Genomic DNA, 26,681 nt, shown 5'->3' with positions numbered 1-26,681 from the left:
CCCATGCTGTTCCCCATTCACGGTGGATGCACATTTGCTTTCTGGCTAATGTGAGTACTGCAGCTTCAGCACTCCCGCCCAGGGTTTTGTCGAAGTACCTGTGGTCTGTTCTGGGCATGATCTGGAGGGGAATTGCGCCCCGTAAGTTAGCTCTGTGTTAAACTTTTCCTGTTACCACCAGATTGGTGTCTGGCAGCGGCACAACTGCGCATTCCTGCGGCATTGCGTGGCACTCCCAGAGCTCTTTGGAAAAAGGAGCGGATAGGGACGCAGGTGACCACAAAACCCACCTCCTTGCAGGGTGGGAGAATCCCCGGCTCAGGAGAGGAGCCACTGGCCTTGTTCTGCATCCCAGGGCGTCATCTGAGGGCAGGGGTGGCAGCCCTTGGCCAGCCTGTGAGCATGCGGTCTGAGCATGGAGGGGGCCGTCACGGCGAGGACAGCTCAGTCAGCGCCGGCACGTGAGGCCGGGGTCACACAGGTAGAAGCCGCCCTTGAGTAGTTATTTTTGCAGATATGTAAATATGTCCGCTTGTGTGCTTTTGGATGTGTGCAAGTCAGCCTAGCATGTGAATTGATTTTAGGTTTTCTCTATAAAGTTGGAGTTTGGCCCCTCTTGGGTGCATCACACTAGCCCATATCCACCTTTGGTTGAAGCTGTGGCCTGTGGTCAGCAGGGTGTCCCTGTCCCTGCCCCTTGGGCACAGGCAGAGGGCTGGTTCCCAAAGCCCACCACCCCACCCTTTCCAGGGCGCTCAGCACCCACCTGCGCACACAGGTCGCTTCCTGCTGTGGCTCGCGGGCGTGCTCTCACTGTTGAGGGGAGCTGTCCCTCAGCTGGGCCCGAGCGTGCCGAGTGTCGAGGGGAAGACGGGCAGAGCTTGGCGCAGTGAGTGGCGCAGGCGACTGTGGGCCACAGCGTGAACAGTGCCTGCCTTCCTGTCACAGTCACACGTGCAGCAGGCACTCTGGGGGCTGAAGCCGGGGATCACAAGTTCAGTTTAACCTGGGCACTTAGGGACTTGATGAGACCCTGTCTCAGAGTACAAAACAAGCTGGTCGTGGGGGCACATGCCTGTAATCCTAGCAGTTGGGAGGCTGAGGCGGGAGGATTGTTGTAGGTTCGAGTTCAAGGCCAGCGTGAACTGCACAGTAAGACCCTGTGTCAAAAAGATCAAAAAAAAAAGTACAAAATAAAAAAGGGTGGAGGATGTACCTCAGTGTCAAGGCCCTGGGCTGAACCCCAGTACCATAAAACCACCAGCCAACCAAAAAAACCCCAAAAGAACCATGCACATTGTAGAGTCTGCCCAACATGCATTCTGGTGGTTTTTTGTCCCGTCCCCCGCCCCCCGCCCCCCGTACCGGGAATCGAACTCACGACATTGCACCTGCCAGGCAGGTGCTATGCCGCTAAGCTAAATCCCCAGCCCCCCAACATGCATTCTGTGGACCCTGTTCCAGTGGTGAGCATCAGGTATTGTTGGAGTTGCTTTTGGGGATCTCAGAGGGGGACTTGCAAACCCCTTGCTCCAGGAATTCCCTTTTTAGAAATTGACCCCAAAGACACGCTGTCAAAAATATGAAAGGATGTTGGCGCGGCTCTTCCTCACCACAAGCAGAAGGGGCAGAGCTGGGCGGGGAGCGGGCGGCCTGTGTGCTGTGGTGACCGGACTCCCAGGTCAAGGACAAGTGGAAACGGATAGGGTGGAGGAAGAGGACGGACTGCGCTGCCGCTTGCTAGGGTGGGGCCGTGTGTTGAGTGCATGATCACTTGTGAGCTTGAGGAGTCCTGGTTTTGACTTGAGGGCACCAGTACCGATGTTGCTGCTGTTGCATATTGCGGGAGAAAGCAAATGAGAATGTCTTTACAACCAGAACTCCCAGCACTGAAGAAAGCACAGATAAAAAGTCGCAGTTCTTATGTATAAAACGTAAGCCGAGTTCATTCTCAGTCTGCATCAGGAATGTTGCCACTGTTCTCAGCACTGGCTGGGTTGTGTCAGAATGGCCACGGCCCCCTGGCCAAGAGTGGGGCAGACGATTGGGAACAGGAGCAAGTTTCTGGGTCAGGTATTAGAAGTGCAGCTCCTTGAGAGGCTGAGGTCTGAGGCCAACCTGGACGACACAGTGAGAGCCTGTCTCTAAACACATAAATAGAGAAGATTCTTGGGCTCTCCCGGGTGCTCAAAGGGAAGGGAGAAACTCATCGTCCCTTGGAGAGGGTGACAGGGAATCCACCCATTTTGGAAGCCAAGGCATGGACGGAAGGAAGCGTTTGCCCTGCCTCTTCTCCACGGCTGCCCACTGGAGGCCGAGGTCCTGTGGCTGAGGCGGGCAGCTTGGCGCTGTCCCTTAGCACGCCAGGAACCTGGGCTGTTCTCTGTGCGTGTGGTCCAGTGGGCACCTGGTGTGGTGTGATCCAGGAAATCAGGGTTGTAGTTTGACTTAGGCAGCCACAAGCGTGACTGATGGACAGCACACCCATGGACTGTCCCCACGGACACAAAGCAGAATTAGAATTTGCGGAGATCTCGTTAAATGGGGGTTAGTCTCTCCTGTGGAGAGACTTGTGACCTTGACACTGAGGTACATCCTCCACCCTTTTTTATTTTGTATTTTTTTTTTTTTATTGTTGTGGTCTGTGGCCACCGACCCTAAGGAGGGCACCATGGGCTTCTGGGGTGGTGTGCGCCTGCCATGCTATGAAGACTCATTTACAGGAAATGGAGGAGGTGCCTGGTCACATGACAGGGACGCCACCCGCAGCACCCAATGGTGGGAAATAGGACAGATGACCTAATTTCTGAGCGTATGATTGCAGAGAGTGTGCGTGTAGGGCAGATGTGGACCAGGTTAAATCCTGAATACCACAGGAGAAGAAAGCATGAGGGAACTGTCTGGTCTTCAGGGTGACCTTGTGTCATGAGTTGTGTGTGCATCATTTGCGACGTAGGGACCCAGCTAACTTCCTGGGCCAGACCTCAGCCCCATGTCTCTTGGCCCTGTGCCATTAATCCTCTGGGGCTCCTCGGCTGTGGGCTGTGGTGTGCAGGACTGTCACTGGGGCTCCCAGGGGTGCCCCTGGGGCCTGGCCAGCGCTGGTCCCTAGCAGAAATGGCAGTGGGCGTTTGGATGGGCAGAGAGTGGAACCCCTCGTGAGGTCGTGGCCTGTGGCGCGCCCGTGGTAGTGTTACTGTGCAGCCACGATGCGTCCGAGTTTAGGCAGTGTGGGCCGGGGCCGGGGCCTGTTGTAAGTGCCACTTCGCTGTGGTGGTCCGTGTGCCCAGCTGTCAGAGGCCCTCCTGCCTCTGCCCAGGCCCCTCAGGGACTTGCCCATGGTGACACTCGCAGGCTCGGCACCTTTCAGGAAGAAGGTCCTTCTCAAAACACTTTTCCCTCAGTACTGGAGTTTGAACCCAGGGCCTCACACTGAGTTCTATCCCCAGCCCTCCAATCCCCCTTCTCTACTTTCATTTTACTTTATATTTTTGTCCTTTTGAAACGGGGTTTCACTGTGAAGTTCAGGCTGGCCGTGAACTCACTTTGTAGCCCAGGCTGGCCTCAGACTTACAGTGATTCTTCTGCCTCAGCCTCCTAGAAGCTTGGATGACAGGTGTGTGCTACTGCCTAGTGAGGAGGTTCTTACTGCCCTCTGCACAGAGGGCTTGCTGGGTCTTCCTGCATCCCTGAGGGGACTCGCGGTGCCTGACCTGAGAGCTGCAGGCTCGATGGCTGTGGGGATGTGGCTACACAGAGGCCATGTGGCCCAAGGACCTGGAGCACGCTGTCCAGTCAGCAGAGCCCGGCTCGCGTCTGGTAGCTGTGGGGTGGCTCTGGAGCAGCTGGCCGACCCTGCTGTCCAGGGGGGTGTGAGGCGGTGCTTCGGTGGTTCAGACCCTCACTGTCCTGTGTCTAATGATACACACATTTTTTTGTGCTTTCTGGCCTTTTGTGTATCTGTGGCGAAATGCTCAAGTCCTTTGCTTGCATTTTTGTTGTTGAGCTGTAGGGACTCCTTTATTTTTGTGGTTCTGGGCCTGGAACCCAGGGCCTTATGTATGCTGGACAAGTGCTCAGCACCAAATGACAGATGGTCCCAAGAGGCCTGTCTGTGTTCCCTGTAGATGACAGGCCGAGGCCCTGGATTTGATAGTTTTTCAAATCCTCTGGTTGATTCAGTTCAGATTATCCTTTTTCCGTTGTTGCTGCTGATAAGCTTTTTGGTTGTTGTTACCAGTATGTTTTTGGTGCCATAAATTTTACAGGTTTATGTCTCTGATCCATTTTGTGTTAATTTTCATATGTGGTGTTAGATAAGGGTTATTGTTTAAAATCTCAGTCTTATGTTGTCTGCGATGTCTTTGAACTCTTGGGCTCAAGTGACCTTCCTGCCTCAGCCTCCCAAATGGTGGGACTCTATCTAGGCAAGCTGCCCTGCCCTACCCTGCCCTGCTGCCTAGCTCTGCTGGGTTTTGTGTGGGTTTTGGTTTGGTTTTGTTGTTTCTTTTTTTTTTTTTAAGAGGGGTTTCACTATGCAGTTCAGGTGGGCCTTGAGCTCACTTTGTAGCTCATGTTGAACTCAACTTGCAACGATCCTCCTGCCTCAGCCTCCCGAGTGCTGGGATTACAGGCGTGTGCCACCACGCCCAGCTCGTGTGTTTTTGATTTTCTCTTTGAGGATGTTTCGACTTTTCTAACACTGAGGGCCATGAGTGGGAGTTCCCAAAGTACATTTTTTTCCTAATCTGTTCACAAATGTGTACCTCACACCTCTTTTGTGCCAGGCATTGTGGCTCTGGTGACACTGAAACAAGAGGCTTGTACTCCTGGGGTGGGAATAGACAAGCAGAATCAGCAGACAGGTCACTGGAGCTCAGGACATCACAGACCTGAGGGGTGAGTCCTCCAGGCTGGAGCGGAGGTGCAGAGACCAAGCTGCAGGGCCTTGTGGCTTGGCGAGGGCTTTGCTGCTTGCTTCAGAAGTATGCTGTTCTCCCAAAGGACTAATTGAGACGTCCCTGTATGCCCGCTCAGGTGACAGCCCAGCTCAACTAGACCTCATGGCTGCTGCAGATCTTGGTATCTGCAGAAACCCCAGTGTGGCAGAAGTCTGCCTCCCAGAAGGAGGATGGCAGCTGGATTTCTGTCCCAGCTCTGTAGGCCGTGCAGGAAGTGCTGTGGGGACTGATTGTCAAAGGCCTGCGGGCTGTAGAAACTTTATTTTTGTTTTAGAAGTAAGTTTCCCTGCTGGGCGTGGTGGTGCATGCCTGTAATCTCCTGTCATCCCAGTACTCGGGAAGCTGAGGCAGGAGGATCACTGCCAGGCTGGGCTACGTAGTGAATTCAAAGCCAGTGTGAACTACATAGCTGAGACCTTGTCTCAGAAAACAAACAAACAAACAAAGGAGTTAGGCTTCCCTGCTGGCCCTATCCTCTGGCCCTGAACTGCTGCGGAAGATTGCAGGGAAGTGTCTAGCTGAGGGAGCCCGTGTGGGGCCTGCAGCCATCAGCCGGCTGAGCGTGCTGCTGGGTCCCTGATGGAAACAGCAGGAGAGGTGTGTGGCTCCTGCGCGTGCCATGCAGCCGCCCTCCTGGGAGCAGTCTATGCAGGCTTCCCTTCCGCGGCTGGCAGCCACGGGGATGCTCGGCCGTGCCCTGAGGGAGTGCGGGCCTGGAAGGGTTAAGGCCTCCCATTTTGTGCCGAGAACATCCCAGATGGCATGGAAATGGCAGGCGTAGCCCTCACAGGCCTCAGAGGTGCAGCTCACCCAGCCCTTGCAGGGCCTCCCAGTCGGAGCCTGGTCCCCAGTTACCTGTGGAGGGTTCCAGCGGCACCTTTGTCGCTGTGTCTTGTGCTTGCTGGGCAGCATCTGTCCCTGTCCCTGGGGCTGCAGGGTTGGGCTCGAGCACAGGCCTCAGCCTGTGGCAGCTCAGACGCCAACGGGGGCTTCTTCCAGCACGGCCTCAGGTGGTGGTGGGGGTTTTCCCTTCCGTTGGGCGCACACGGAGGCCCAGTCCCAAGTGCAGCACTTGGGGAACCTGGGCCCTGCGGTGCTCGAGGCCCTTGTTGCTTGCTGTCCCTCCCTGCGAACCCGGGAGCAGTTTGGGCACACTTTCTCCTGCTGTCTGACCCGCCGTGGAGGTGGAGACGGCGCTCATCTCAGGTTGCAGGATGGGCCTGGCGGAGTGCAGACGGGGCTCGTTGTGCAGCCCATGGCTGGCGCCGTGGGTGCTCCGCTTTTCTCCGGGGGAGATGGCAGCGTAATCCTGTACCGTCCTGCCGGGTCTCACGGCGTCTCCGCTCCCGTGATCACGGGAGGGAGCTGAGGCCTGGGTGCAGCCTTGAAGGCCTGGTTGGTGATGATGTGGTGAGACCCTTGGGGACAGTGAGCCAGCTTTCTCTGGAGGTGACGTGTCCTGAAGTGGGCTTTGTTCCCGCACCATGCTGAGGGTGCCACGCCAGCACTCTGCTCCGCTGCCCTCCTCCCCCCCCAGCGCGTAGGCATGCGCATGGGGACTTGAGTTAAATTTTTTTTTTCCTTTGGTGGTCCTGGGAATCAAACCCAAGCAGCCCTCTCCCTGAGCTCCTACCGCCAGCCACAAAGTGTTACCTTTCAGATGTTAGTGGCTGCTTACTTGAGCGTATCGTAAAAGTTTCAGATAATTTGGTCTCCAGGTTAAATTTGGTGACGAGGTCTAACAAAATTGTTGAATTACTCGGGCTTGGCCTGAATTTGTAATTCCCTGCCTCGACCTCCCAGAGCGCTGAGAACACAGGTGTGCATCGCCATGCCCAGCTTCAGTCTCCTCTTACTTGACTTCGTCTCTCTGGGAAGTGCATTTTCATACTCTTGTTTTGTCTTGTCTTGTTTTCTTGAGACAGGGTCTCGCTATGTAGTCCAGGCTGGCTCAAAGTTGTAGTCCTCCTGCCTCAGCCTCAGCGGTGGGAGTATACTCCTACACTACCACACCCAGCTGGGTTTTTAGACTCTTGTGTGCTTGTGTCCTGACAACCTTTCTCTTGCTGTTTTTTCCTCTCTCCCGTCTGTACAATTCTAATTTCTATCCTTGGGCTCCAGTTCACGGAGGCATTTCCCAGTTGTTCATCTGCACCGTGTGCCACGCTCCTGCCCGCGGTGGCTTATCATGAGTGGGTGTGTCGTGGCCTGGCCCTTGGCGCCCACGCCGAGGAAGCACTTGCTGTGTAACTGGGTGAAAGTTCCAGCTGCTGCAGTAATGCAGTTTATAGCATGTAATTTCCTTCTGCGAGGGGCCCGTTGGTCCTCAGAGGTCCAAGTGTGTGAGGCTTTCAGGACAGTGTAACATGGACCCTGCTGCGAGCTGTCTTGTCCATGCACGGCACTTTGGGAAACAAAATTTCTTTTGACTTGTCAAAAGAATTAACCTCAAGGCCCGGGCTTGATTGAATTTCCTCCATTGAGTCCTTTTTAAAAACCTGTCTCTGTCACGAGTTGTTACTGCGCTCACTCGGGAAAGCAGGCCTGCTCCAGCGCCGTTGGTACATTGGGCCCCGGCTCCAGTAGCTCAGCTCTGTGCAGTTTCATTGGGGAGACACCTGCTGGGGGTGGGGAAAGGTGGTCTGCAGGCTGCTGACCGTCGTGGGAAATTAAGTTTTATTAGTACATAGCCATACCCATTCAGGCGTGTCCTGGCAGAGGCACAGGGCCGGGCACCGATGGCAGAGCCCTTGGAAGCGCAAAAGTGTCTTCTTAAGAGAAAGGTCGCTCACTGGCACTAGTGGGTCCAGCTATACATGACACCTCCTGGCCACACACCGAATGCCCACGCCCCGGGCACGTGCTGTCCCCAGTTGGGGTCCACAGCTGCCTGCCAGCACTCAGCGGGCTGTGCCCCCGACCCACGGCGCGGGCTTGGGCAGCGTTTATCTGGTGCATGTGTCCTGAAGTGCTTCCTGGGTAGCACATTTACTGGATTTTTATCTGTTTCTGTGAGCTGGATGGCGTTGTGTAGGGTTATGCCCTTAGCCCCATTATTCCCAGAAGCCCTGTGTTTTTATTGCCCGATTTCACATCCCGCTGTGGTTTATAAGGACGCGATGTGTGCTGGGCCGTAGCAGAATTTACTGTACTTTGAAAGCAAACACCCTCAAGCTGCGGGCTCACTCATGACTCTCAATAAAGTCGTGATCCTGCCCCGCTCCGCCCAGGCCCTGTGGCTGGCACGGCTGCTCCTGTGGTGCTCGCAGGGCAGCCTCTGGGGTGTGTGTGGAAGGGCGCTGCTTCCCAGCTTCGTTCCGCGTGCTCTGACCATGCCTTGGTTTCTCTGCCTGTAAAGCTAGTGAGAACACCATTCGGGTGATGCCTGTGCGGTCAGCGCTTGGCCAGAGCCCCCACGTTTCTGCGAACACCCATGGAGCAGTGAGCTTGGGCTGGGAGCTGAGGGCCCCAGGATTAGAAGGTGGGATCTGAGAGGTCAGGTCCTGTCCTCCACTGGAGAGCGCCTCTGCGAAACCTGTGCGTCCTCGTGCAAGAGCTGTGTGCTGCGCTCCTGCTGTGCGTGTGCTGGCCCTCTCCAGGCTGGGCGCAGCCACGTGGTGGTGGGGCGTTCCTGCTCTCATGCAGCTGGTACCTGGGGGTCGGGAGACACGCAGAGCACTCTGCCATGGAGGTAGTGCCTGTGTCCAGCCACGAGGTCTGCCCTGGCCTGGCTCCTGGGCAGTGCCGTTCTTCATTCTGCCCCGTGAGGCCGCCGTGGCGGTGCCAGGGGATGCTGCTCGTCCCCCTCACAGCTGTGTGCACTGTGCCACAGGCAGCCCCAGGAGCCACGCGCCCTGTGAGACTCACGTCAGAAGTGTAGGCTGAACTCAGTGGCACGTGCTACTCCATACTGTCCGCTGCTCACAGGGAGGGACAGCAAAGGGTGAACAGGAAAAGGGAGTTTCTGCTGTTGGGGGTTTGTGTGGGCCAGGAAAGCGATGCTGCTGGTGGCAGGGGCGTTGCTGCTGTGGTCCCCGGCTCGCCCTGTGCTGCGCCATAGTGGGTGGGCTGCCCAGAACTTGAGTCTGAGAGGTGGCGCGGGAGGGGTTTCCTAATAAATACTGGGGATGGGCCGTGGCATCCTCGTGGCACAGGCACACTGGAAGTGACATGTTCGTCTTGCGTCCTTTCTTGGTCCTGCCTCGGTATGTGTGTGACGGTCTCCGTATAGCCCAGGCTGGCCTTGACTTTGGAGTCCTGCTGCCTCAGCGCCCAGGCGTCCGCCACCACACCTGCTGGCTTCCTCCTCCCTCCCTCTCGGTGCTCCTCCTCCGTCCTCCACCCGTCGCCTCTGTTGGCTGTGGGGCCGGCATCCCCAACCTGCCAGTGTAGGTAAGTGCCCCACCACGGAGCCGCGCCCGAGTCTTCCCCCTTCACTGACAGGGGACTCAGAGAGCACAGAAACACCGATGACAGAAAGTGAGTTTCTTATGTGCCCTTCAGAGGTGACTCCTGCTGATCTTAGTCCAATTTCTTTCAGTTTTGATTTGAGTAAAATGTCTCTTCAGTGCTCCCCCGGTTAGACGCCGAGCATGTTCGACTGTGGGTGACAGTGCCCTTCTGTGTCGGGTGGTGGTGAGCCGGTGCTGTGGGCCCACCCCCTTCCGGGGACAGTCCCAGCACTGTCACCAAGACGTTCATCAGGAAGTCGTGCAGCAGACCCAAGGTCTGCTCCTCGGGAAGGTGTGGCCTACTGTCCCCCCCCCCCCCCCGCCGCTGCACCCCCCCCCCCCGGCTGCCTCCTCACATCAGGACACATGGGCTAGACTGAGGGGGTGGGCATCCCTGGAGGGGTGCGGATCAAGTTTGTGGAGTGTGAACAGGGGTGCTGGGTCCAGGCGGGAGGTGGGGGTGCTGTGGAGAGGGAGATCACCACCCCAGCCTGGGGACCACAGGGTGCAGAGACCTGGCTGCACTGTGTGTCTGAGTGGTGCGGCTGTCCTGTGTGTCTGGAGCCCAGACCCTGTCGTCACCAGACCCAGCACCGGCTGATCATGTAGGTCCCTCCCTCCCTCTCTTCCTGGAGGGAAAGATGCCCCTTGCCCCCTGGAGGACGGTGGCTGCCCCTAGGCATAGGTCTGCTCCTCTGTCCAGCTGCAGGCTTGCCTTTCCATCTCCAAATCTGCACCCACCCGTTCTCAGAAGTCGGTCCCGCTGTGGCTGCAGGGGCTCCCCTCGCCCCCGGTGGCTGGTGTCATTGAGTCTGTGTCCCCAGTGCCTGGCCCCTGTCTGGGTCTGGGGACAGTCCCCATGGCCGGCACACACCACACTCCTGTGCTCTGCCCTGGCTTCGCGCGGCGGAGACCCTGCCCTCTGCGCGACACCCGGTGGGGGCTGTACACACGCCCAGTGCTTTCCCTGTCTCCACTGTGCCCTGTGTACCCATGGGCACTAGAAGGTACCAGCACACTGAGTCTGCTTCCCTTCGCGCTCAGCCCACCCCGCGGTGCTGTCACCCGATGCCGGGCTGCACGTCTCCAGCTGTTTTCCCAAGTAGGGGGTCTCTGTCCCTGTCGTCACTGCGCCTTGGCCTAAGGACCATTTCTTGCGGGAGTAGAGGTCCAGCAAGTGGCCTGTAAAGAGGGTGTAGGAGAAAGCACAAATGACCCCTCCCTTCTCTCCTTTCTGTCTTCATGGTGCTGAAGCAGGCCCTGGGCTGTACCACTGAGCCCACCCCCAGGCGAGGCAAGTTCTCTGTTCGGGACACAGCTCGGTCGCTCCTGCCAAGTGCTTAATCCCTGTGCCTCTCAGCCCCACTTTCTTCCTGTCTGAAATGTGAGGACTGCTAGCAGTATTAGAAAAGTCGAGCATCCCTAATCAGAAATGTTCCAAAATCCAGAAAGTTTTGAGTGCTAAACCCATGAAGGAGTTTTGGGTTTTGGAACCTTTCAAATAAGACGACCTCAGAGGTTGAGCTCTAGTTTGTGTCTCATTATAATTTTAATTATTTTTTTTTCTGGAGGTAGGGTTTCACTATGTAGTCCAGGCTGGCCTTGAACTCACTACGTAGCTCAGGCTGCACTTGAACTGAAACTTGAAGTGATCCTCCTGCCTTAGTCTGCCAGGTACTGGGATTACAGGCGTGTGCTGCTGTGCCTGTCTTCTTTTCATTATCAAGGGATGTGTACTGAGCTGGTGTCCTTGACCTGGCAGGGAGTGATTCGTCTCTCGAGTCCACTTTGAAAACCCTCGTTCTGGTGGCAGCATTGTCCAGTCTTTTGCAGTGTTTTGTACTGAGGATCTTGGACAGTTGGACAGTGGTGTTTATAAAGTCCTGGCAGCACTGGGGCGAAGAGTGCTGACGTTTGTACCACCTCAAAGCCCCCTATCACTGAAGCCCCCAGGACTCAGTGGCTGCCCCCCATGGTAGTGCTGTGGGGCCCTTCAGTGGCCCCGGAGCCTGCCCGCCTCAGCCTCTGGCTTGGGGTCCTGCACTGGGCAGGCACTTGCCTGCCTCGGGACCATTGCTTGGGCTGCACAGCCTGAGACCCAGCCTGGAGCGAAGGAGGCTCTGAGGCCGCCCAGGTCCTAGCCCTCTGCCTGCCGGTAGCTTATGCTGGAGTGGGCGCTATTTCGGGGGTATCTGCCCATGGCCAGCAGGTCATAAACAGCCTGTGGGGGCCAGCTTTCCTAGCTGGGGTGCTTCACTCTGAGATAAGCTCTGCTGGGGAATTTTGGAAGGGATCCTAAAGTGCTAGTAGGTTGGTCAGCCCCTCCTCCATTTCAGGGTGCTGTCTCCGAATGCCTGCTGTGCCCCGTGAAGTCGTGTGCCATTGCTCAAGGCTGGTTTCTTCCTGATGACTTCGTGGCTGTCCCTAGGTCTGTGCCCACAGTGCAGTGGCCGCCAGCTCTGTAGTGCTGGAACGCTGGTCCTGCTGGCATTGAGGAAGGAGGGGCCACTCCTCCGGAGCACACGCCCTCCTCAGGGGCAAACGCCCTGTGGCGGCCTGCGATTGGTCACCAGCAGGCCTCGAATCAGGGGCCTGGCTGCGAAGGAAGCCCTGGGCCCAGGAGGAGGTCAGGAGGGCAGGTCAGCGCCCACCCAGACCTCTGGGCAGCCCCGCCCCCTCCAGCTGCACTGTCCTTTTGGGGCGGGGGAGGGGCACACACCGCCCACTAGGCAGAGGCTCTGGAGTACGGGACTGTGCACTTCGGTTCTGGCCAGGGCTGGCTGAGCTCCAGGATCGGCCTCGTGGTGCACCGCCCTGGCACCACAGGCTGTGCACAAGCTGTGGGCTCTTGGGCCCTCTGGGCTGGGAACCGTGAAATGTGTGGCCAGAGTAACTGGGGCCTTCCAGCAGGCTCTCAGGTTCAGAGGAGCTTCCCGGAGAAGCAGTGCCAGGGGCTGCGTGTGAATTCCAGGGAAGGATGTTGGTGTGTCTTCTCTGGCCCCTGGCCCCTGTGGGCCTCCTTGTCTGCAGTCCTGGTCCCTCCTCTTCACATGGCCAGCCTGCTCCGTGCCAGGCCCAGCAGTGCATGCGCCTGCCACCCACAGCCATTGCTGGAACCCTGCTCTCACCTGCTGCGGAACCACCAGCAGCCCTGGGGTGGGCAGGGCCCAGAGGGGAGGAGCGGCTGGCACCGAGGGCAGTACCGTGCTGCAGGCCTTCAGGGAGACAGGGTGGACAGTCAGCGAGCTGGCCCGACGGGATTTCTGGTCAGGGATGTAGAAGGACAGACCCCAGAACTCTGAACCGAGAGGGCTGAGAGCCTTGGAGAGCCACTGGGGCAAAGTCGAGGGGTGCGTGGTGGTAGCTGCAGGCTGGACCCCCAGGGTGGTGGGGGCAGCTGGAGCCTGAGTCTGTGAGCCCGTGCCATCTGGGATTGTGGACCCCGCTCTTCAGCTTAGTCCTGTTGGGGTCACAGTGTGGCTCTAGGTGGTACTGAGAGAGGTCTGGTCTTGCGCTCCCCGCAGAGCACAGAGCCCCCGCTGGCTTTCGAGCTCTGCCCGTATGAGGTCTGGGAGACCTGCTCCGCTTGGCCCTCAGCGAGCTTGGTATGGGGGGAGCAGGTGGCCCTGCTTCCTCCAGCTCCAGGCCCACCGAAGCGTACATTTGGGCAGGGCCTGCACTTTTTCTCGTTTGGGAAGCTGGTTCCTAAAACAGGTTGCAGGCGATTCCCGCGGCTGGTGACGGTGACAGGACCCTTTTGTTGCCAGGATACCACCAGCCTCCTAGTTCAGGAGACTGGCTTTACCCAGGACAGGCTTCCCGGAGTGTTCGTACGGTGTAGACAGTCTGGGCCTTAGCACAGCGGATGCCACAGGTGTGAACTGGTCCTTGAAGAGCCCATATGTGGTGGGTGCGGACCGTCCCGGTAACGGTGGCACTGGAAATGCTTTTTCTGTTGTTTGAGACAGAGACTCACTATGCAGTTCAGGCTGGCCTTGAACTCACTATGTACCCCAGCCTGGCCTCGAACTCACAGCAGTCCTCCTGCCTCAGCCTCCCAAGTGCTGGGATTATAACCGTGCATTATCACTGTTGACTGGAGATTTTGTCAGACCTCAGGAGCTCATGTCTTTTCTTGTCCCTTGGTGAACTCCAGGGTAGTTTTTCTCTTTTTTTTTAAGACTGACCCTTCCGAGTCTCATTTCCCTGGCCTCGGATATCGAGGCTTGGGCTCTGGCGGCCCCTTTAAGGGTGCCGGTGTCGGGCCCTGCTGTGGAATGCCAGGCGCCTCCAGCACACAGGCCTGTCGTGCTGTCCTGCCTCGTCTCCTGTCTCTCCTGTCTCTCCCTCTGTCTCCGTGAGGGTTAACAGCACTTGAGCTTGTTGTCTGGAACCGGTTCAGACTGGTTTTCTGGAAAGTGCTTTGTCTCTCCGACTGAATCCTGGGAAGGGTCATGTGGAGCCCAGTGATGTCATGGGATCAAAAACTGACTCAGCTGTTTTGTCCTTCTTTTCTTTCTTCTTTAAATCAAGATATGTGTGTGCTGCAGGTACAGGGTGGTGGCTCGGTGACGGGCCTGGCCCCAGCCCACTCCCAGTGTACCTCACTGGTACCCAAAGGGTTAAACGTGACCCCACTCCCCACCTCCTGGAGGTGAGCAGGGAGTCAGGGCACCTCCCTTCCCCAGAGCACAAGCAGGGGTCCACTGAGTCACCACAGTGACTCCTAGGACAGCGGGGTCGCCCCTCCCTGGGCCCCACACGTCACAGTCCTGCGCAGGCTCTGACCCGCGGGCGGGCGGCTCGGCAGGAGGACAGTTTGCCCAGTGTGCTCTCCTGTCCGAGTGCACCGAGCTCCTTCCTTTGGACGCGAGGCTCGCTCCTGTCCAGCCCCTGGGCCCTGGGCCCCTGTCTAGATGCTTGGGGCATCTCAGAAACCTGTCGCCTGCTTCCCAGCCATCCCCTGGGCTGTGAAGAATGTCCCATGGGTGCCTTTTGGGGCCCGTGTGTGTTGTGCCCCCTCTGCTGTCGCCACACTCAGAGCCACACCCTAGAAAGTTTCTAGAAGGTAGCCCTTGGCCGTGTCTGGTTCCAACGCTGTCTTCTCCTCCCCTCAAGTCCAGAATGACCGAAGAAGCATGCCGAACCCGGAGCCAGAAGCGAGCGCTTGAGCCCGACCTGCTGGAGGATGATGCGGAGAGCAAGAGAATAAAAATGGAGAGAGGACTGTCGGCTGCAGACCTCAGCCCTGAGGGTGACAGGAGGGTGACGCCAGAGCCGGGAGCAGGCCTGGCCCAAGGACTGCTGGGGGCCGCGGAGGCCCCTGCGGTGGCTGTGGGCAGAGGCGAAGGGCTGCTGGGCGACGGGCCTGTGGACATGCGCACCTCCCACAGGTGAGCGGGGTGGTGGCGGGCGGGCCAGCTATGCTGGGTTACCGTGCGCGTGTCCGTGGGCCCTGGTCCTGGCATCGCCCTGTCGGCAGGTTGGTGTCCTGGCCAGGTGAGCTCCCTCCTGGGGCCCTGGCACCAGATGGGAGTGGCTCAGGAGTGATCTCAGTTTATCCCGCCTCCGAAGCGGGCCCTCGCCAGCAGGGCTCACCTAAAGGCGCCTGCCACCTGTCAGCTCATGGGTTTATAGGACAAGGCGAGGCTTCCGTCCAGTTGTGCCTTCCTGCTTTTCAGACCGGAGCACGGCAGGCCAGGGATGCTGCACCCTGCTGGGTCACTGGGTTAGTGTTGCCCTGGAGAGAAGGGCCTTCTGCTTGTTGGACTCAGCCGTCACCCAGGGCAGAGCTCCTGCAGCCTGCTGTGTTGTTTCTCTTCCGTCCAGGGTGACTCTGCCAGTTCTCGGCTATTGTGAGGCTCAGCCAGGTACACACCTGTCACTCTAGCACTCGGGGAGGCTGAAGCAGGAGGATGGAAAGTTTGAGCCCAGATTGGACAGTTTAGTAACTCAGTGAGAGTCTGTCTCAAAAAAGAAGTGCGCAGATGTAGCTTAGTGTGGAGACCCTGGGTTCAGTCCCGGGACTGGAGAGGAAGGGAGGGCTTCAGTCTTCACCCCCTTTCTTTGTTCAGAAGTTCTTTCTCCCCGTAGAGACCAATTCAGACCTGGCCCCTCCTCTTCCTTTATACGTTCCTGGGATCTCTCCAGAATGCACACCAGGGTCCCCTCCTGCCCGCTAGACACCCTTCAAACACTGCAGAGGGTGGAAGCTCGGAAGCTGGTGGCTCCCTGCCTTTCCTGTCAGTGTCCATTGACCCTGCAGAGGGGCCCTGAGCGGTGCTGTCCATCCTAAGTCCACTTCGGAGTCCGGAGTAGGGGTGGTGAGGTCCAGATGGGGGCCTGGTCTTTCTCAACATCTGGAATCTGCACCTCCTCTGTCAGCCGCGTTCTGGGGCGGAGGCAGCCCCGCAGTCCAGGGGAGCAAGCCGCTTGGGTCCCTCCACCCAGAGCCCTTTCTCTTCGCTCTGCTTCCTGTGCCCCCACTCAGACCCAAGCTGACTCTTACACACAGGTTCAGGCTCTTTCCTTCCTCAGCAAGGCGAGGGTCTGTGGTGCCTTGGGTGAGGGCTGTGATGGGTGGCCGTGAACAGCTGGGTTGGATTGGGCCCACGTCCATGGGGACTCCCTGGGTGCCTCTTGTGTACCCCACCGCCGGCACCTGGCTCACGTTTTCTCCCCTCCTCACCAAGTGGCTCTGCGGGGCAGGTCTGGGAGATCCGGGGCGAGGCTGGTTGTTGAGATGGAGTTCGTAGCTGGGACTCAAAGCAGGACCTCTCTGTTACCAAAGCCCAGGGCTCCCCCGGAGCTCTGGGCTTCTTGGTTGCTTTCTCCACAGGGCCATCAGTGTTTGAACTGAGATTACTTAGAAGGTGGGATGATACTTACTGAAGTTTGTTGGGATGCTTTTCTTACGACTTATAAAGGATGCAAGGAACCAAGGGACAGGGACCAGCTCAGGCACTCGGGGCGTGGTCCTCCAGAGCACTGGTGACGCCGAGAGCATCTGTGTAGCCGCGGAACAGTCCAGCCTTGGAGCCGGTGGGTGGGTTGGGGTCGAGTCAGCCAGGCAGGCGACTGAGGGCCGTGTTTTTCACTGGTGAATCAGGCAGTGATCTCCACCTTGAAGGTGATGAGGGGATGTGGCGTGTGTACTGGAATCGGAGGCCACTGAGCCAGTGCTGGGGGCAGCTCCCCTTCTGCTAGCCTGGTGTTCAGAGCGCACGGGCCCCTCCCCGAGGCTTGGGGTCGTTCTGTGGGAGCACGGTGTGTGTGTGCGCCTGCGCGCGTGCTGACAGAATCAGGATCGTGCCTGCCCCAGAGCCACTCCTGGTCTGTGCTAGCCACCAGCCACCTCTGGGTCCTCACCGGGAGACTGGCGGGCACCCTTGGGCGGCTTGGTGGGTTTCCCAGGCTCGAGTCGTCCCACACAGGGAACAGCTGTGTTACCCACATTATGGGTCGCTGAAGCTTTTGGCTTCAGACTCAGCGTGCCAGTTGTGAGTTTTGCCAAGTGAATTTAATTTTCGTTCTTTAACTTCCTAACCGAAACACAGCAAACATAATGAACGGGACATGTGCTGCCAGATACATTTTCACAAACTGAGCACATCCTCGTGGCTCAGAGCAAGAAAAGAACTCGGCATAGGGAGACCCTTTCGCAAGGAAATCAGGAAAACGAAGGAAAAGAGAAGGGAAGAAAGAAAAAGTCTGGGATTGTCTCATGCTGGGTAAGAGAAAAGCACAGTGCTAGGTTGTTTATGGGGACACCCCCAAACTGCAGGGAAGAGCGGAGGGACACAGAAGGACGTGCCACAGTGAGCGGTGGAGCACTGCGCTGACTGTTGGTAGGAGATAGGTTAGACCTTCAGACGGAGCAGTTACTGGAGTTGGAGGAGCGCTTCGTGACGATAGCTCAGGAGTCCCCAGCAGTCATGACGAGATGGGTGTCCAGCCACAAAGCCCCAACGTAATCCCTGAGGCCTGGGCAGGGAGGGCTGATAGGGAATGGGCTCGGCCTCAGTCTGTGGGATGGGCGGAACCGCTGGCAGCACCCACCAGGTCACAGAGGACCCAGAGCCCCGCCGGCCCACTTGGCTGGGGCCTTCTCAGGGCCCATGGTGCTCCAGGCTGGACCTCGTGCCAGGCCATGCACACATCTGCCAGGGTGCTGTGACTTACAGGGGACAGTTAACGTGTGTTGGCAAGGATGCAAAGGACTGGGACCCCTCATGTACTGCGGATAGGAACGTAAAACAACATAAACATTTTTTTTCTTACAAAGCTAGCCATGAATTTACCATGTGACTGCAAAATCTACCCAAGAGAAGCAAAACCGTGTCCATGCGCACAGGCGCAGGGTGACACAGCAGTGCAGTTTGCACTGGCCCTGAAGTGGCAGCAGCTCAGATGTGCAGTGATGGGCGTCCCACAGCAGCTTCTGCTCCGGCATCACAAAGGGGAGCTGGCAGCAGTGTGCCCAGCCACTTGGCCTGTGATTTAGTTCACAGGACGTGTCCAGAAAAAGGAAGAGAGGGGCGCATGAGGCCCAGTGGTAGAGCACGTGCTTAGCGTGCACGAGGCCCTGGTTCACCCCAGCTTTAAAAAGACAGACGACCCTCCCACCCTGCGAAAAACCCAACAAATTAATTGTAGAGGTGGAGAGCCGGGCGTGGTGGCACATGTCTTTAATCCCAGCCCTCAGGAGGCTGAGGCAGGAGGATTGTTGCTAGTTCGAGACCAGCCTGGGCTACAAAGTGAGCTCAAGGCCAGCCTGAACTGCATAGGGAGACCCTGTCTCAAAAAGAACCGCGCCCCCCGCCCAAAAAAAAGATTGTAGAGGTGGAAAAATCTGCCCAAGGGCTGCTGTGGGTAGGAGAAGCAATGAAAGGGACTTCCTTGGGGATGACGAGAGTACACTAAAATTGGATGTGGTGATGCTTCACAGTTCTCCACACTTGATAAAACTCGCGGAATTGTACTCTCCAGTGGGTGGGCTTCGTGGTGTAGAAAAACCTCCATGTGGGTGTTACAAAATACCAGGCGCTGGGGATGGACTCAGTGGTGAACCCTGCCCGGCACGTGGAAGGCCCAGAATTCCATCCCCAGCTCCACAAAAAATACAGGTTAAGACTCTGGCATTAGAACATGCCCAGGGAAAGCAACATCCAGAGGTAGGAGCTGCGCAGTGCGCCGCCCACCCCAAGCCTGGGTCCCAGGCCGCAGCTGGAGTGGGCACAGGCCACACGTGCTGTATCCCGTAAGTAGCCTGGCCCCTGCCCTGTCCTGTGGAGGCAAGTGTGTCACTGTTGTTGGTCAGGAAGAATGGGTCACACCCAGGTCAGAACAGAAAGGCCCCTCGCAGAGGGCTCAGGGGCGGCTGCCCCATGCCTTTCTGAGGACCTATCTGCGTGTGGCTTTGTGAGGCGCTCCCTGTCCTGGTGAGAGTGGCAGGCGGTGGACTGCAGTCCGCTGGGCTTTGTCCTGGTCTCCTGGCTTTGGCCCGGGTTACCCTGCTGCTTCTCTGGGGCCAGCAGTATGGGAGACATTGCTGAGGCCTTGGGGAGTGAGGCTGCTGTTGGCGCCATGTAGCGCAGAAGTCACTGGACCCTAAGCAGCCTTTTTTTTCTTTTCTTTTTTTTTGTTTTTTTTCCAGTACTAGGAATCGAACTCACGACCTTGTGCTTGCCAGGCAGGCACTGTGCCGCTGAGCTAAATCCCCAGCCTCCTAAGCAGGTTTTGAAGCTGCAGCATGGAGTGGTTGGGTCCACCTCTTCCTGCCTCTAGGAAGGCAGCCCACGGTCCCTGTCCCTTGGCACCCCCAGCCTCCCTACCGGAGCTCCTGCTGCTGCTGACTGTCCCTGGGCCCCTGTGACCTCTCAGTGGAAAACACCAGAGATGCTATCTGTGTGCTGGGCCTGCAGCACAGAACCTGCTGTGAATGGTGATGTCCTAGATGACAGTTGGGATCCACGAGGCCAGCTCGGGACCAGCCTGTGAACCTGGTCATGGACGAAGGGGCCAGCAGGATGATGACCCCATGTATAGATACCAGTCTCCCTTGGGTCCTTGGGACACGTGGATCTCCCTTTGGACCTAAGACAGGGTTTGGTGCTACATAATAGGGTGTGCGCACGATTTACACTCAGGTTAACATGGGTCCTATTCCAAAAGCAGAAATGCAAAAGGAAAGTGATGTTGCAGACGCTGGGGGCAGGGGTCTGGAACACCAGCTGTGTGGATGGGCCGGCCCGGAAGAGAGAAAGGCTTTTGGATACAGAGTTGTGGGGATTTCAGAGTGGTCAGTGGACCCGATGCTGTGCTGAGGCAGGGCATCGTGTGTGGCGGTGGGTACCTGGAGACCAGAGACCTGAAGGCCTCTCGAGGGCACTGCCCGCTTAACTGAGACCCCACACAGCCCACCTCAGAGTTCCTCGCACTGTAGGCAGGGGCTGGGGGGCTGCAGCAGAGCTGTGTGACAGTCACATGGGTGTGTGCTGTCGGACCTGGGGTGCTTCTGGGTGTAGCCCCATGTGAGTCCCGACATCAGCGCCTAGCATGCCCAGCAGGAGGAGCCTCTGTCTGCGCTGGGGGCTGGTCCTGCTCCTGCCGAGGTTCCCTCGACCGGGTTCTCCAGTGTGCACCCCATGGGGCCCGGGGTTTGCCCCCGTGTGAGTGTGCTGCTGCTCAGCGGCAGGCACGGCGCATGGTCATGGATCTGGGTGGGTGGCAGCGCTGCGCCTTCCCACGTCCACGCAGGTCTCTGCAGCATGGGTTGGCACCCTCAGTACGTACCCAGTGGTCAGGCTGTTGGGGCTACGTGTGTACGTTCGTGTTCACGAAAGCATTACGCTTTTCCTCATTGCCCACGCTGTTTCCTACTCGTGGATGTGGGGTCTGGCAGCCTCAGCCTCACCTGGTCTTGTCAGTCTTTACGGGTCAGCCAGCCGGTCCCCAGAGAAGCCAGGGTCCAGGCCCTGGCCTCCGCATGTCATCGTGCCCTGAGCCTGGTCACTCTTCTCTGCTGGGACGGAGGCACAGGGCCAGGCCTGTGAAGGAAAGCGGCATGTGGCTGCCTGAGGTGCGACAGGGAGCGCGTGGGGTCCCCCAGGGCATGCAGACCCTGGCCTCCCCGCTCTCACGCTGTGCCGGCCACAGCTGTGCAGGCCGCGGCCGGCTGTCTGCTGGAATCCATCCTCAAGCAAGGCGGCTGATGGCGGCCCAGCTGTCGAGTGCTGGCTGGGCAGGACAGGCTTCTCGGTGGTAGGGGTGAGTGCCGGCTGGCCCCGTGCCCTGGTTCTGTAGGCCTCACTCTCAGTGTGGGAGCTGGGGCACCCCTGCAGCAAGAGGCCTGCCCCCCAAGCCTGTGCCCGCCCTGCGCTGCAAGGTGGGTCCCTGGTCCTCTGAGAGCCCCCTCTTCGCAGCTGCAGCCCCTCCCCAGCACCTGTTGGGAGGCCGGCTGCTGCCTTCTACTTCCAATTCTGTCTGCCGCTGCCTGCCGCCGGCAGATTCGCAGTGGGCCGGCTAGTCCGGGGAGCGTCCCCTTCGGTTCTAGCCAGAAGTCCACACCCCGCCGCCCACAAAGCGAGTTGTTGTCGCCTGAAAGGTACGTCCCTCCCTCTCCGTCGCTCCCTGCGAAGTGTGTCCTGGGCCCCTCCCGTCTCTAGTGATAGCCTGCAGACCTCTGCTCCTCATCTCATTTCGTCTGTCTGTCCATCTGCCTTTATTCCAGATCTGTATCTAATTGAGATGTGAAGTCATCTGTATTTGAAGAGTTCACTCTATTTCTAAAAACAGCTAGGTTTAGGATGACAGGCTCTGGGGGCCCCATTTCTGACAACTTTGAGTGATCCAACTCGTCCATGGCTCATAGCATGTGCTAGCCTGGTGGCAGGTTGGAGAGCATGGGCTCATCTGTGGTGTCCCTGGTAAGGCCCTGTGCGGCCAGGGAGGGAACTGGAAGCCCTGGACAGTTTGTCCCTGATAGAAAAGGAGAGGCCACTGTCCCATCCTGGAAGGGACCGCCTGTGAGTGCCCGTGCTTCTCTCGGGAGCTCTTCACACGTGAGCAGATCGCAGGGTGTGCAGACCTTCTGTTCGTAAACGGCTGGTGTCTGCTGAGTGTGGGGATGGCAAGCCTGTGATCCCAGCTCTGTGGAGCCTGAGGCACGAAGATCCCAAGTTCAAGCCCAGCCTGGGCAACTTAGCGGCTTAACAAGACTGTATCTCAAAATAAAAAGTAAGGAGCCGGGGGATATAGCTCAGTGGCACAGTGCCCGCCTGGCAAGTTCGATGTCCCAAGTCCAATTCCTGGTACCAAAAGAAAAAAAAAGAAACAAAAAGGGCTGAGGATGTAGCTCTGTGCAAAGACCCTGTGTTCAATTTTAGTGTCTGGAAAAGAAAAGAGGGCTTCTGTCAGTGGGGCAGTGGTTCCTGACACCTCCCAGCACACGTTCCTGCGGGGGCCTGTCCCACGCCAGCTTCCTGTAACTGCCGCCAGGGCCTCTGTGGCGGGTGATTTCAAGCTGGGTGTGCGGGGTCCAGGCGGGAGGCCTTGGGCTAGGAGAACATGGGCCCACATGGCGCTGCTTTTGTTTGCAGCCGGCAGCTGGGCCTGGGCCGGGCACCTGCGAGGAGTGGGTGCCTGGCCCTCTCGGACCTGTGTGGCCCCAGGAGTGGGGGCAGGGATGGGGGTAGTGTTTGCAGACAGTGCTCTGGCAAGAAAAGAATGGCTTGCTGGTTGGGAGGGATCTCGGTTGTGTGCCCTTGCGAGAAGGTAAGTCTGAATTCTGAGCACCTGTGGGCGGGAGGGGCGTCACGGTGCGAGGGGACGGGCTGGCCTGCCCCTCAACTGACCTTTCCAGTCTGCCTCGGCGGTTTGTCCCAGTGCCCACGGGGAGCTCAGGAGTGCCTCAAAGGGGAGCGGGACAGGCAGCCAGCCTCCACCCCCAAGAGAGGAGGCAGCGAGAGGCCCGGAGCAGGCCTGGTGCCCGTCCTCCTGGGTGCCAAGGCTGGGGACGGAGTAGGGGTGCGCTGCACCGGGGATGGGGGCATACCAGACGTGGCTGCGTGCCCCTTCCTTGGGTCCCAAGCCATACAGCTGCTTATTTTTAGAGCCTAAATCTTAAAAATAGTTGTGATGTAACCAAGTTGCAAGGCTCTCGGTCTTAGTGGGACTCAGACCCGGTGACGAGGGTCCTGACCCTTCTAGGAGTGTTCCGCAGAGGCCCGTCAGCTCAGCGACGCGCGCTGCCTCCCTCACAGCACGCGGGCGTCTGGGGGAGCTCGGGAGTCGGAGTGCCTGGGCTCGGTGTCGGGAGGCTCCCGGTGTGAGCGGCGCCCAGAAGGGCGGGGTGGGGTGCTGGGCCGTTGGAGCCCAGAGGTGCTGTCCTGGGCCCCAGCTGAGAGCAGAGCGGCGCGTGCTTCGGAGGGAGCCAGAGCACGGCTGTGGGCAGGAGCTGTGGGCCCTCGGGCTGCCGGGTGCCAGGCCCTGTGTGAGCTGCGTCCAGGGTGGGCTGTGTGGCAGTGTAGGGCCGTGAGCATCTTGGGCTGCCAGCTGTTGCGGCTTACGGTCAAGGAGGCCTCCGCGGGGCGGGCTGCGGAGGCTCAGTGAGGCTCGCTTCTCAGGGCGGCTTTGGCCGCGTGGGAGAGTCGGCGCTGGGAGGCGTGAGGACGGCGAGGCCCTGGCCGCTGCTCCCACGCTCTAGGCCCCTGAGCGCCGGCGGGCAGCCATGGGCATTGGCTGTGTTAGGAGACTGGGTGCACGTGGAACTCCAGCGCGAGGAGGCAGTGGCAGGAAGAGCTCGACTTGAAGGCCAGCCTGGGCTGCATACACAGTGAGGCATTGTCTCAAATCCAAAGAGAAGAGAAAACTTGAAAATACCAACTCAATTAAAGACGACGGGCACAGCCTGAGATATACCAGCATAGTATTTTTCGTGATGCTCCACAGCCGATGATGGCCGGTGTCCCAGTACTGTTGAAATAAGGTGGAAACACAGGAAGTTAAAAAGAAAGCATTAACCACCTGACCCCAGCCTCCCCGCGCGGCATTGCCTGTAGAGGTCAGGGGTCTCCTTTCACGGCAGCATGGAGAGAGGGTGCAGCGCTGAATGGTAGGCCTGGCCCAGGCCCCGTCACAGTCCCGAGTGGTTTCCACTGAGTGCACGTGTGTTCCGTGCCACCGTGAAGTCATGCCTGTGAGTGGGCCCGTTTTAAAGCTGGTGGTTGTCTGCTTTTTTGGGGGGTGGTGGTTCTTTTTGAGTCAGGGTTTCACTGTGCAGTTCAGGTTGGCTTTAAACTCACTTTGTAGCCCAGGCTGGCCTTAAACTCAAAGCAGTCCTCAATTTCGGTGTTTCTGCAAGTCTCTTGGTTGCTCGACCTAAGCATAAGCCAGCTGTTAGATCTGCTGTGCTTCCACATCCCGCCGTAGGGTTGACGCGGGAGGAAGATCCTGCACTGGAGAGGCAGGCAGGCAGCCGAGGTGCGTTCTTCCAGTGCCTTTTTTGATAATTGTGTTTCTGCCTTACTGTGGACCCAGCACGTGGAGTTTCCTGCCTCCGACTTCGGTACCTCATCAGAGAGGTTTTGTACTGGTAAAATCCGTTTGGCTCTTTTGCCCCTTGAACAAGAAAAAAAAAGTTGTGTAATTAATTAGTTTTGCTACTAGGGGTTGAACCCAGGGACTTCTCCCTGCGCTCCATCCCTGGTGCTTCATTTATTTTGAAACAGCATCTCAGTAAGTTGCCTGAGGAGGGATGAGACCTGCAGTCCCCCCTCGGCGTCCTGAGTGCTGAGATTGTAGGCATCGTGTCCCCTCATATTTCTTGTCTGACCCAGGACCCCGCAGTGGGTTTCACCTGGGCCGAGACAGTTTCTCAGGCTTGCCTTTCTCATGGTCTGTTGGTGTCCTTCTGTGGGACTCGGGTGGTGTTTCTCTCAGGGTTGCTCTGGGGAGAGGGGCTCGGGGCGCTGACCTTAGGTGAGATGCCGTCGTCACGTGGTGAAGGTGCCCGGGCCGCATGCTTCGGTCGCAGGGTGCTGGCCCTCCTCCTGCCGTCTGGCTGCTCTCTGTCCGGTTTTGCTCTGTATTGATCCGGCCCTGTGCTGTGCCCTTAGAGGACGGAGGGCGGGGTCTGTGTAAGCTGGGACTCTGCTGAAGAAGGCCTGCCTTCTCCCGGGGTCTTTGACGAGGTAGAGATGCTGCAGGTGTACACTGCCTCACAGATGTCTGGAAATCAGGCCTCTTTCTGTCCCCACAATCTGCTGGGAAGCTGTTGAGCCCGCAGTGAGTGGTAGATTTTGCGTGTTGGAGGTTGGGACTTCCTTGCTGGCAGTAAATGCCACCTGGAGCGTCGTGTGATGGGGCAGGCTCCGCGCTGACGGTGTCGGGGGAGACATCTGCTAGACCTCAGGTCTAGTTCTTTGTGTGTCTGAAGGTCCTTCCCTGCAGCAGGGTGTCTGAAGGCACCGTCCTGCTTCTGTGGCGTCAGAACACTGGAAAGACCGGCACTCGGGTTTAATCACGTTTCCCGGCAGCCCCGGGGGTGCGGGGAGCATCCCATTGGCATCCCGCCGTTGAGAGAACTGATCTCGTCGCCGTTCGCTGGGTTTGGTGACTGGGCCAGGCGCCCTGCAGCTGTAGGAATGACCCCCATGGGCCTCAGGGCTGTCTGGTTGGGGTGTGGAGGCACCAAGCTGGAGCGGGGGACCTTGCCCAGCCCTCACAAGCGAGGGCTTACCCCGCGCCTGTGGTGGCCCCCCGGGCCTGTGGGCGCTGTGCAGAACTGGGCAGCTTGTGGAATTGGCAGCTGGAAGCCGGCGCTGTTCCTTGTTCGTGGATTTCAGGTGTTGCGTTGGTGAGCAAGCCTGCCTCTCCAGGGGTCCCTGCTCTGCCTGCTCACCCTGCTTAGGGACTTGTCACCGTGTTCCTCCTGGAGGAAGGTCAGCAGCACACTTGCAGGCACCAGAGGCAGAAGCAGGTGTGCTGGTGCTGGTGCCATGATCAGCTGCTCACCGTCTCCCCAAGTGCCTGTACCCCACATGCTTGCCAGCCCCGGGCTCTGACGGGCCCCCAGCTCAGTGTGGGGCAGGTTAGCATTTCCTGGTGGGATCTGGGGGCCACGTACAACCCTGTCCTCACCCGTCCTCACCCGTCCTCGCCTTGTCTCCTGGGACTCAGCGTATGGATGCTGCTGGCTCCTTCACATAGAAATACAGGTTTGCTCTAACCTGTTCCAAAAATGGTGCTTATAACCGGAAAGAACGGCTGTCAGAACTGCCGGTCACGTGGGACCAGTCTTCCTGGCCCCACAGCTCCTTCACTCAGGCTGCCAGGATCCACTGTGGTGCAGGGGGCACACAGCAGCCTGGGCCTGTGACCTTGAACTGTCCCTCACCCACGCACTGGGGGTGACAGAGCTGATGAAGATGACAGGGCGTGCAGCGGTGGCTGGCACAGGGGTGGCCAGTGGAGAGGGTTAACAGGTGTTGTGGATGGTTTTCCAGATGTGACCGGCCAGCCTTTTGGTTCCGCGATTATGACCATTTCTCTTAAGTGCTTCTCCCTGCTTTCCGAGCAGAGCGTGCTGGCTTTGATTTGCCCACCCTGTGGCATCACCATTGGCAGGCTCATGCTGCAGTGGCCTCCCTGACAGTGGCAGGCCAGTGAGTGGCCGCCATGGTCTCCTTGGTGTGTCCGTCCGACCTCCACTCCACACATCCCTAGGACCAACCCCTGTCCAGTGAAGTTCTCGGGGCCCTGTGACTCTAGGGGCTGTTGCATTCCTGCATGGCGTGGGCAGCACAGGCTGGACTCCGCCAGGTGGGCAGGCGGGCGCTGCGTGGGGTGCTGAACCCTGGCTGCCATTGGGAGCCTCCTGCCTTGCTCTCAGCTGAGGTGTGCGGGCGTAGCCAGGCTGGGCCCCACAATGGAGTCCCAGGGCAGTTGTTGGACCCACAGTTTCCAGGGAGAGTGATGGCTGGATTTTTTGTTGAGGGGGGGGGGATTTGGTTTTTTTCCGGTACCGGGAATCAAACTCACGACCTTGCGCTTGCCAGGCAGGCACTGTGCCGCTGAGCTAAATCCCCAGCCCTGTGATGGCTGGATTTCAAAATTCCCATCCCAGCTGCTCACCCCCGTGGCCTCTGTGGCAGAGAAGCAAAATGTGTCCTGACTGCCTGGCCCCCACGGAGTGACACTGGGCCTTTCTCCTTGCATGGAAGCCAGAGGAGCTCGGGTTACTGCAGAGGGATGGAAATGGATGCTGAGA

The 26,681-nt window shown here is 58.3% G+C and overlaps 1 protein-coding gene across 8 annotated transcripts in view; it reads left to right on the top strand.

Annotated features, from left to right (window-relative positions):
• Positions 1 to 26,681, top strand: part of Gatad2a (GATA zinc finger domain containing 2A) — a 66,946-nt gene that overhangs the window by 25,661 nt on the left and 14,604 nt on the right. For 5 of the 8 annotated variants that reach the window (XM_005409634.2, XM_005409632.2, XM_005409631.2 and 2 more), the window contains one exon: positions 14,531 to 14,805. The exons of 1 other annotated variant lie outside the window; for it this stretch is intronic. In XM_005409634.2, coding sequence (XP_005409691.1) covers positions 14,537 to 14,805 — 269 coding nt within the window. In that variant the 5' untranslated portion in view covers positions 14,531 to 14,536. Of the gene's footprint in view, positions 1 to 9,335; positions 9,354 to 14,530; positions 14,806 to 26,681 lie in introns of those variants that run through there. 2 more of the 8 variants (XM_013507294.1, XM_013507293.1) reach the window with 2 other exon arrangements.

Source organism: Chinchilla lanigera, unplaced genomic scaffold (assembly GCF_000276665.1).
Source record: "Chinchilla lanigera isolate Chin_1 unplaced genomic scaffold, ChiLan1.0 scaffold00123, whole genome shotgun sequence".
NCBI lineage: Eukaryota > Metazoa > Chordata > Mammalia > Rodentia > Chinchillidae > Chinchilla > Chinchilla lanigera.
Note: the sequence above shows the minus strand (reverse complement) of the source record. Positions and strands in the feature narration are given on the sequence as shown.